Source organism: Sprattus sprattus (assembly GCF_963457725.1).
Source record: "Sprattus sprattus genome assembly, chromosome: 17".
Taxonomy (NCBI): domain Eukaryota; kingdom Metazoa; phylum Chordata; class Actinopteri; order Clupeiformes; family Clupeidae; genus Sprattus; species Sprattus sprattus.
Window position 1 is genome coordinate 13134354 of NC_137915.1, and position 11416 is coordinate 13145769.

At 43.7% G+C, this 11416-nt stretch overlaps 1 protein-coding gene across 2 annotated transcripts in view; it reads left to right on the forward strand.

The window, feature by feature from the left end:
• Positions 1 to 3145: 3145 nt before the first annotated feature.
• ctnnd2a (catenin (cadherin-associated protein), delta 2a) overlaps positions 3146 to 11416 on the forward strand; it is a gene marked incomplete at both ends in the record, with an annotated part of 269841 nt that continues 261570 nt past the window's right edge. For both annotated transcript variants that reach the window (XM_080854737.1, XM_080854738.1), the window contains one exon: positions 3146 to 3274. In XM_080854737.1, coding sequence (XP_080710863.1) covers positions 3146 to 3274 — 129 coding nt within the window. The remainder of the gene's footprint in view (positions 3275 to 11416) is intronic.

Consider the following 11416-nt stretch of genomic DNA (forward strand, 5'->3'; position numbering starts at 1 on the left):
GTTCAAAAACATCTGATTAACGTCTCCGGGTCACCACAGTAGACACTGACAGGGTCTCTGTCATTTAAAACTGGAAAAAAATCTCCCTCGTGATTTCTTAATTAGTGTGTTCTTTGTCACAACCTCTTGGAGATCAATTCGTCAAACTGTTGTGTCCATCTTTATTGACCTTTTCCGATAATTATAACTCAATCAGATCCCCCATGTCCTGATGGCTATTATATATTGAACAAAGACCCTGGCATTTAGTCGTTTGTCCATAGCAAGCCGCTGGAGAATCTCAGTTTTCACGTCAACAAAGCAAGATCACAAAGGCCAAGAGTGATAAATATTCTCAGACAACAGGGAAACTCTGAAACACATCCTTTGTGTTTCACAAAAAATTATCCGAGCGTGATAAACAGCGAGTAACATTTTAATGAGATTTCAAGGGATCCTCGTTTGCATGAAGGTTTGCTAAAATGTAAGCATAGTCAGTCTCATTAATGAGCAATTAGCTGTTAATATGCGACACGTTGTGGCTGTTGTGTTTAACATTATTATATTAGTAACCTCTCCCCTCTCCTCAGTAGTGACATACGGCTATTGCCTTGGACGCAATGTCAGTGTTGGCCTGTAAGCCTGTAAGTTTTGGAGGAGAAACACCCTGATGTTACCTTGACTGTGAGTTGCAATCTACTAGGACTTCAATCGGTATTTTCCAAGGGCAACGCTTTTTGTTTTGTCCTCATGTGGAGTGTGCCCACAGCACCACACCACTTTTCTTACCAAACCGATGACAAACACAGAGGCCTTGCTATTGACGTATTGACTACTTCAGGGTATAAAAGTAGTCATTCTTCTTGTATAGCTGTAAGACTGAACTCAATTTGACATTTGCAACAATTATCCACTTGTTTTTATCCACAAAATTGTGTTATCGACCTTCTGATCTAGAGGACACAGAGTGAAGGCTCGTCTCCTGTGGTCGTCTCCTGCCTGGACTAAAGTCGAGTTTAGACGTTGTTGTGGCTTGAGAAAGGAAAGAGATCAAGGGCTGTTTAACCTGAAATCAGCCATGATGTTTTTAACACCATATGCAACATTTCAGAGACATGTCAACCTCAGGTTAATTCTACCCTTGAGTGTCCTCTTTCAATAATAATTGATCAAAATGATTGACGTGGTATAATTTCATTCATTCATTCTTCATACTTCCCTTCATTCATTCTTTATTTCTTTTATCATTTACACAAGTTGATCCATCCTTCACGTTCATGCATTTGGAGCAGGCTCTCCTGTGGTTTGTTGCCGCTACCCTGTCAGCCTCTTGTGATGACATGGGCGTGGAGGGCTCGTGGCAGCCATCCCATAATGAAATGACTGTAGTGTGCTCAGTGAGCTGTTCCCACGGCGGTGCGGCGCGGCAGGTCACGTGGCAAGCGAAGGCCGTCTGACGAGGGTCTGACAGCGGAGATGAGTCTGTCAGCTAGATGGCTCCTCGCTCTGAGCTCCGCGCCTGATTGGGCAATTTGTCATCTCGCTTGTCACTTTTTTTCCCCCTGTCCTATCTGAACACAGTTATGATTTCCTGTTCCTCCATGGTTGCTGGGACTGTGCTGAGATTGCCTCCGTGTGGCTAAAGCTCTCTTGGGGTTTTCCAAGAAGGCCACAGGATTATTCTGAGATGACCCGGAAATTCAGCTAGGACACCTTACATGGCATAAACTGATTGGTTGACACTTGGTTGATACTGACACGATACTGACAGTATTGTAAACCAATCAATATTATATCCGCGATGGCTCTTCATGAAGTAATTGTGCATCCCTGTGGAATTTGTTTCTTTTGTTCACCCACCACTCTTCCTAACACCAGACCTGCAGGAGCTGTACGCATCCTATGCATGTACTTTTGCATTGTTATAATTACTGTAGCAGCCTTAATATAGACCTACGTAGGTCTACTTCACCTAGATCAGACCTACTGCAAAGTCAAAATGAATGAGAAACTGGGTGTTAACCAAACTGAACTGAGGTTATATTAAATATAATTATATTACTTATATATTTAAATGTTGTACATAGCTTATAACTGCCTGTTATCTGTTGGTTTCAGCCAGTTACAATAAGCAGCCAGTCACTTTTTTATAGCTTATGTAACCGTGGCATGCTAAAGAGAAAGCAACATTGAGCTGCAGGAGATAAACACTCTGGGAATGATGGTCTAAGTAGCCATTATTAGGTTTGGAGTAGGAAATAGCTCTCTGGCTCCAAACGTATAGCAGGTCCTGCTTCTTTAAAGGGACCTGTGAGTGGGTTAGGTTTGCCAGCCCAGCCTATGAGTATGACTGAGTGTCCTAGCACTGTCCTTCGGTTTCATCTGTCATTATCTGCATGACGCGCCCCAGGCAGTGGAGAAGTAATGGCCCGGTTATTACTTGGAGTTTGTTGGTAATCAATACAGATAGTCCTTGGGCAGTATTTGTCTTGATTTCCCTCAGGTTGCCTTGGGTTCATTTTTTTTTGCTCGCTGGAGAGTTGCTACAGTCAGGTTACAGTTGAAGTCTCTTTTCCAGTGTTCTGTGTCAGGCTTGTGGATTTTTTTATATTAAGCAAGATTTTCAGGAGCGCCTGGAGACCAATTGAATCAGGTGAAATGGGAAACGCGAAGAGGAGGAGTACCTGCACCCTACTCACTGGCCTGCTGTGTGATATCACGGGCCTGCTTGTGGAATAAACTCATGTGTATTAAGTCGTCGATGTTACAGGTTGTTTTGTATGTCGTCATGTACCCTGTTTTCAGAGCAATATAAATATCAAAGTTTTCAGTAACGTCTGCAAGCCTGTTTTGTTGGTGGTGGTTGTTGTTGTTGTTGTTGATGTTGTTGTTGATGTTGTTGTTGATGCTGGCTTCAAGAGTGATGCCAGCCAGTCTGTAGCTGTTGTCGCTGTTATTGTTGTTGTTCTAGTTGTAGTTGTTGATGTTTTTGTTGATGTTGGCTTCAGGAGTGATGCCAGCCAGTGTGTAGTTGTTGTAGTTGTTGACGTTGTTGTTGATGTTGGCTTCAGGAGTGATGCCAGCCAGTCTGTAGTTATTGTCGCTGTTTTTGTTGTTGTTGTTGTTGTGACCGACTTTGCCCTGGTTTGCTGTGGTTGCAGGAGGAATGCCAGTTCCAGACCAGCCATCCAACGCTGAAAAGCCCGCCCTGCTGAGCCCAGTTCTGTCCGCCTCCAACGGCGACGGCTCTGAGAAAGAATCCACCTCCGCCATCTTGGCCTCAGTCAAAGAGCAGGTACATTAAGGGCTTATCTTCCTGTCATGCCGTCGTTTATCAAGCCAGAGAAGAAGGGGACGTGGCATGCCACACTGCAGAGATGCTGTTGAGTTTGGTGTGCTGCGTGTCGCCGCATGGTGCGAGGTGGCTTGCTGAGGTCACTGGGGGTATCTGAGCACATTTGTCATTTTAATGTGGGTGTCAGGGGCTACAGCAGCGAAGGGGAAGATTAAAAGGAATATGAGTACATGAGGACAGGCCTGTCTTTTCACAACGACCAATCCTTGACATTTTCAAGTCGCTTATACTGTATATTCATTGGCCGCTACGTCCCAGTGCATGACTAGGGCTTACTTGGATATGAATCACATCTTGGACCATTTTTTCAATTAATTTGTATATACGGTACAGATAATGTTAAAATAATGATTCTTATATTTGATTGTTCTTTTTAACGTCCTGATCTTGCAAAACTTTTTTGAACCAGATTTCTCTAGTATGGCGTGCATAGGTTTAAATGTAGTTTTTCTGCGCCCAGACGTGGATCTCGTTGAAATATATCAGTATCCTTCACTTGATCAAATTCGGACATTTTACTGCAAGGAAGAGTGAGGTGTCTTAACATGTACATGATCATTTTTTGCCCAGATTCATTTCAGAGAAATGTGTGGAGATGTTTATAGGGACCAATCAAAACGAAGATAAATAGAAGTCATACTGCTGGCCAATGAAGTGAGAGATCAGCACAGCACGCAGGATGGAACATTAAAGTAATAGGCCACGAAATAAGGCAATTATAATAGTATTTCGGTTACGCACTAAACTAGTCGGATTATGTTTTCACGCAGGCCTCCTCAAAGAGCTCTGCAGTAAATCACATGGATTAAGAACTACAGCAAAAAGAAAAAAGAAAAACCCAGTTCAGCACTGATTGAGACGTAACACACAAACCACATCAAAAGGATGTTCTTTTATTTGGCTTAAGGGAGTTAAGACAAACGGTGCACTTCCTTGCCCAGTATGTCAGTGCCCTATTTGTGTCCGGAAAAGGCCTCGCTGAGTTAGGATGCCCCAGATTATAGGTGTCTCACCAAGGACAAAGGGTAAGGAGTTACAGTCTGTCAGAAAATGTGAGTAGGAATTACGAGAAAATGTCTTACGTACTAAATTAAGACTTGTATCCTCACAAGGCAGGAATACATAAAGCCTTTTTCCAGTTCCAGTTTACCTGGAAAGCCCTCCAAATAGTATATAATCCAAAAACATCATCTGACACTGATGGCAATGAGCAGTAAAAAAAAAAAAAAAAAAGGTTTAGAAGGGTAAGGAGCAGATAATAGCTTTTACAGATTGTCAAGCCACTCAAGACTAAGTTGAAAAGCATGTTGAAAGCTTGCTGGATATTTGTGAAAGAGCCTCTATAATAGACTATTGACTGCCCATGATGGACCATTCAAATAAAGTTGTACCAAATTACTCCTATGGTTGAACTCTGATGAAATGAAAATTATTAAAAGGGACCTTTCTGGCCCAGACAGCTGACCCATCCACTGTTGCAAGTAATCAGGACAGCTATGGAACTACACAAAGCCATAAAAAGGCTGATTGAGGAGAGTAAGTGATGTTGCTTTATCAATTCATGAGCGACTCAGTTTGGCTAGACCTTAATCAAATCACGCAGTGCACAAAACCACTCTGGCCGCTCGTTGCCTGGAAATATAAATCACTTGATCAATGAATATGAGGCTTTATGTCAGCACTTTTCAGAGACTCATTTGACATCTGTGTGTTTTCAATTGCTCACACAGATTTGCCTTTTTTACAGCTCAGGCACAATGGTCCTCTCAGCCTCTCTCTCCCTGTGCTCTAAAGGGGCTGGGCTCTTTTATAAATATATTAGGGAGCTTTAAAATGTCGACAGCACAGGCAGCAACTTTAATAATCAAGGCATTAAAAAACACAGACAGCTGATCCAGCACTGTTGTAGAGAGCACTGCCTGCTTCTGGATTCCTCTCTGGGTTTGATTAATAGGACTGCATTTGTCATAGTGCTGCATTTGTTGACGCAGAGCTGAGCACTTCATAACAGTTAAGCTGCCCCCCCCCCCACCCCCCCATGGCAAAGATGTATCAGTGCCAATAAGACATCTCCAGTCAATTCCGCTGTTGGGTAACCCTAAAAGTTACAGTATGCAGTATATAGCATAGCATAGCATAGTATACTATAGTATAGCATAGCATATTATAGCATAGCATAGCATAGCTTATTACTCTCTGGCGAAATGATCAGAATAAAGACAAACAAGTTGCTATAGTCTTCTTGACCCTTTAATGCACTCCTCAGATCACAGTTTTTAATGGAAACTATAATGCAACCTGAAACTCACTCTACTGAATACTGGCGTGTAGTCAACCTTGGTGTGCTTTGAGTCTGTCATATATCTAGCCTGTGCAGGGCTATGTAAATTGGCTGGGGTATTCTTAAGGGTAATCTGCTTTTTGTTGACCCTGATAAATATTGCAGTTATCCTTGAAGCACACGTAAATGGCCACCACTAAATCACCTCTTTATATTGCTCAATGTGTTCTGGTCACCTTGGGCGTAGGCAAGTGGAGTTGCTCCCTGATGTTTTTGCATTGGGTCTCGCATGCGTCTGTCTGTCCCCAAGGTCAGCCGTGAGCGAGTGAGCGAGTGACGTGCCAGAGAGAGATAAGAAAAGATGAGGGAGGTCTTTATGAAATTTCCATTCCATTGGACTTCCAGCTCGTCTCCGCAGGTCAACAAATACAAACCCTGTGGCCTGTGTTGAGCCGCTCACACAGCTCTCAGGGGGGAGTCTTGGAGGTCTCCTCTCGCTGTGAGAGTGAGAGAGGACTGCAGAGGGTTTTACAGCTCTGAGAGTGAGAGAGGACTGCTGAGGGTTTTACAGCTCTGAGAGTGAGAGAGGACTGCTGAGGTTTTTACAGCTGAGAAGCTCAATCTACCCATCATTGAGACATCTGGATGCTGCACCGGAGAATTAATGTAGGTATGGGGGGGGGGGGGGGAAACACACAAAAAACAAAAGCGCTGATGGTGTCTAAAGTGCTGCCCCGCCTTCGCCTCAGTAACCCCAGTCTGCCTGCCCTCACCATGGTGCCACTACGCTACTGTGCCTGAGAGAGAGAGATAGAGAGAGAGCGACAGAGAGACAGAGAGAAAGAGAGAAAGAGAGAAAGAGAAAGAAGGAGAGAGAGAGAGAGAGAGAGAGGGGTGGACCGGGGAGAGGAGAGAGAAAGAGAGAAGCTGGTTCCCTTGTGTCCACTGACGTGTATGCCGTTGTGGTGGCAAGGAGAGGGCAATCATCATAAGCAGGCCACTAGCATCATCATAATCATCATCATCACCGCCGTCCCCATCATCATCATCACTATCATAATCATTTCTATCAAAATGGTAATGCACCCAGACTCTGACTTACCCATTCTCTTAGAACCATGTTGAGAAAATACCATTACCTCGGGTGGATGTGTAAGGCCACTGTTTTATGCTCTCTATTTTTACTTTCTGTTTGCTGTTTAGGTTTGAAAATGTAGCGGATATCAGTTGAGGACGGCATTACAGAATCGCCTTATAGCATGGTGCATATTGGATGCTGTCAGCTTGTTTGCCATTGAAATGCAGAAGCATCAAATACATATTGATGATATGGAAATACATCCCCGCATGGCGCTTCCTTTAAAGCTCGCTCTGTGTGATGGACTCTGGAGGCATCTGTGGCATATCTTACCCTGTAGAGAACATGGCATTCCTTCCTCTACATCTCCTCCCCCCCCCCCCCCCCCCCAAATGACAAATCAAGTCATTCTGACCCGCTTACCTGCAGAGAGGAGGGGGAGGAGGAGGAGGAGGAGAAGGGGGGTGGTGAGGTAGAGGGATGAGTGTTTACCATACTCGATGCAAATATGATCTTAGTGGAGAGACATCCTTACAAGCGGGCAGTGATCTGATTCCAGTCTGGCTTTGATCTTCACATGGTCTCTATAATCTTAGCAGGGCTCTCTTCGGGAATCGGTCGTTTTGATGTGCTTTGATTCCAGCTTCCATGTCCTGTACCACAAAACTGTCTTCAGCTGTCAAGCATCCGCTATAAACTTACATTTGTACTAGATTTGTGTGATTTTGTTGGCACTTCACTAAAATTATAGTTACTATATATAGCTTTGGCAGAGTTGTACAAACTAAAACAAGACAAAGCTTTCCTGAGTTAAAATGTTCTCTCTTTTTCTCTACTGTTTTGTACGCTGGTTACTTTAGATTTTATTTCCTGTTCTTCAGTCAGGAAGGCATATCTTATTTGCCGTCTTCTCTGCTCATCTTAAATTATCTCTTGGATGAGGACTGGTCTGTTGTTTCAGCTGTATATGTATATGTTGTTGGCCAGAGGGTACCCTATTGGTCTTCAAGTACAGCTTGTTCAGATGGCCAGCAGACCCTGCAAAACACAGGAGGCTTAATGTAGCTCGTCAAACCTCTGAACTTTGACCTTGGGCATGCTAGCTACAAGTTACAGCACTCAGTCTTACCTTTATTCATTCAGCAGATCATTTTATCCATAGTGACTAACAGACTTACAACACAGACAAGGTAGGTGTGTTATGATGACTGTTGTGATGTGTGTTGATATGTTATGTTATGTCATGCGCTCCCTGGTAATCAAACCTGTGGCCATCAAATCAAATCAAATCAAACTTTATTGTACTGCACATTTCATACCAGGAGGTAACACAAACACTTGTAAAGACACACAGATTTTCCAGAGATAAATAAACAGGAAATGACGTACTTACCAAACTGGCCATGGAATTGTTAGCGTTCTGCTACTTCAATTGAGCTCAAGAAGTGACTCTACTCAGAAGCTCACTGGCCTCACCGTCACGTTTGCATGGCACCATCTGCCAAGTAACATGAAAATGCCACAAGGCTAATCTGGATGTGGGTTAGAGGAGCGTTGACTTGTGGGTATCTAATCTGCTCGCTTCTGAAACTCCCAGTAGCTGTTCCAAGCAGGTTGAAGGGGGGAGGGATAAGACAGGACCGCTGCGTGGGGACGAGGCCCAGGGCCTGCTGCTGCGATGGCTACTTGTGATGCTACTCTGTTTGTTTCGGCATCCTCTGCACTTCTTCGGCAGCGGCTGCGATCGGTGCAGGCTGTGATAAATCATCTTTATGTCTCACGGGGTGGCGTTCGCTGGCTCAAGCTCCATAAATACGACAGACAAAACATACACTAAGCAGAAAGTGTGCGGCGCTTGACATGCATTTTGTGCTGATTGTTTAGTTTCGCAAATGTTTATGAACTATTTAGCTGGAGTTTCCCAGTAATTAGGTCCTTGTTGACTGCTAGTGTGATGATGTCAGCCTTTTGAAAACTGATGAATTCTGGCCCCTCACATCTGGTGTGCGGTACTGTAGGGGGGGCGGTTATTTCTGAGGATTTGTAGCGAGACATTAAGGGGTCATCAAGTAGAAATATCGGAAAGGAAGTGATTGTGTGCTGTGTGCCATCTGCAGTGGGACAAAACAACACAGTTATATGTGCCTTTGGTGCAGCTTATGCCTCTCTTAGACATTCATGGAACACACACACACACACACACACACACACACACACACGTGCACACACACGCATACACGCACAAGCATGCACACCTGCACACGCATGCACACACACACATACACACACACACACACGCACATGCACACGCATGCACACATATACATACATGCACACACACACACACGCACACGCATGCACACATACACACACGCACACGCTCACACACGCACAGGCAGAGGTAGAGGGAGGGAAGACAGGAGTGTGGGCAGGCATGTGAGAAACCGTCTGAAAACGAGACAGGGAGGGAGAGAGAGAAATGGAGAGAGAGAGAGAGAGAGAGAGAGAGAGAGGAAGGGAGGGAGAGAGTGAGTTGGAGGGAGGGAGGAAGAGGGATAGAGTGAGAGGGAGGGAGAGAGAGAGTTGCAGGGAGGGAGGGAGAGAGAAAGAAATGGAGAGAGAGGAAGGGAGGGAGAGAGAGAGTTGGAGGGAGGGAGGGAGAGGGAGGGAGAGAGAGAGTTGGAGGGAGGGAGGGAGAGAGAGAGATGGAGGAACAGGGCTCCGAGTGTTGCAGCAGTAATCCCATGCTGCTGAGGGGCCCTTGGGGGGCTATGCCTCTAATGGCAGCTTGAGACCCGCTGGAATAATGAAGTCACACGGTGACTTCCACGCATCATATACACACGCACGCACGCACGCACGCACTCACACACACACATGTGTGCCATCAACTCAGTAACATCATCAGCCTCCATCTCTATCTGTCCCAGTATAACTCCTGTGCCATCAACTCAGTAATATCATCAGCCTCCTACGAGAGCTGAAGCCGCACCACCCCACCCACTCACAAGTTCAGCTTCATTTTCCTTCAGCCTGATTTAACATTCGTCTGTGAAGAGACATACAGTACATGACGTGAGTCTGTGTGGACATTACTCAGCTAAACCAGGGATTCCTTTGAGCCTGATTCTGCCAGAATAGGTTGTGTGGACTCTCTCTTTTTGACTGTCTGCATTGCGGTACCTATTTGCACGGAAAGGATCCCTACAGAGATAGACCTGCGTCTGTTTAACTCAATAACTGTAAAGAAACTGTAGAAAATGACTTTTTGTACAGTTGCTGTAGTTAAAGTTTCTGTTTCTTTACAGAAGCAAAGATTGAAATACTATTTATACACTTCGGAACTATCAGATGAGTTGTTTCAGCGTCTACCTTGATTTATTCCCTTCAACGCAAACAAGGTGACTAGCAACCCAAAGATCAACGCAAGCTAGGACATAGAGGGGAGGCGAAAAGTGATTTACTGGGAATGACATTTATGCCTACCTCAGCTCATCTCTCTGTAATAATTAGGTTGCATACTAATTCTGCAATAAAATCTAGCTAATAAGATAGATTTAATTATGAGATGACTTGCAGTAAGTGTATACTGAGCATCTGGCAACGCTTTCTATACTTCTGGCCTCCAACATCATGTAGATACTCAAGAACTGATACTATGTTCTGTGGCTATTTGTATGATAAAGGTGATTCTTGCACGACATCCTCACTATTACAACAACACTAAAAACAGCTTGACTAACAGACCCGCTGTGAAATGACAACCTATATGTTAGTTTCAGTAACCCGTGCTAGCAACAAAACATATTCAATGAACATGGTAAAGGAATTATCCCAAACAGATATTTTACGGAATTATCCCATTTACAGATATAGAAATTGCCCTCCTTCTCACTTTGGGCCTGTCCTCATTGCCACTTTACTAAGAGACTTTAAGCTAATTTAAAGAAGTAAATGGGAGAAGGTGTTGATCTGTGGTCTGAACTGAGTGAGTAGCCTACTGTGCTGACCAATACAACAAAAAATTATAATAGATACTGGATTATTTAATTCACTGTGTCATAGAAGGTAGTTGCATAGCCTACGTAGCCATTTAGTTACCTATTTTGTTGAGTTAAATGATCAGCCAGATGTCGAAAAACCAAGATGCAGGTTACATTTCAGAGGAGGAAGTGGCAGAAGGCCTTCCTCAAAACAATTTCCATGAAACGCCTATCTTTGTGATTTAGGGCGTTTTTGAGGCGTTTAATCCTACCTATCATAATAGTGACTGTAAAAAAAAAATTCAGTTATAAGGCACTACAAAATGTACTGAATGATGTACCAGTATCCATGCATTTCCAGCAAATAGTGAAATAATAAAGGGTCAAAAAGAAATATGTGCAGGGTGACATGTTTAGAGAAAATTGTCACATGACCAGAGCTATTGTTGCATCTTGAGAGGGGGATGTCTGCATCAAAGCTCCCAAACAAAAGGTTAGTAAAGTATGTAAATATAAAGATAGGACAAAGATGTTTGCTACACATCATACAGTATTTAAGGTGTCTAGTATTGATGTATGCATTTACAATTACTCAAATTTGTTCAGTGTGGCCATCGAATGAGTGAAGATGTTGACGGGAACAATAGTGACCGACGGTGTGAAAGCATATACGTATAGGTGCATTTATGTATACACATACTAGGTCTAGGTCTACCTAACTTTTTACTACCTTTCTTTTA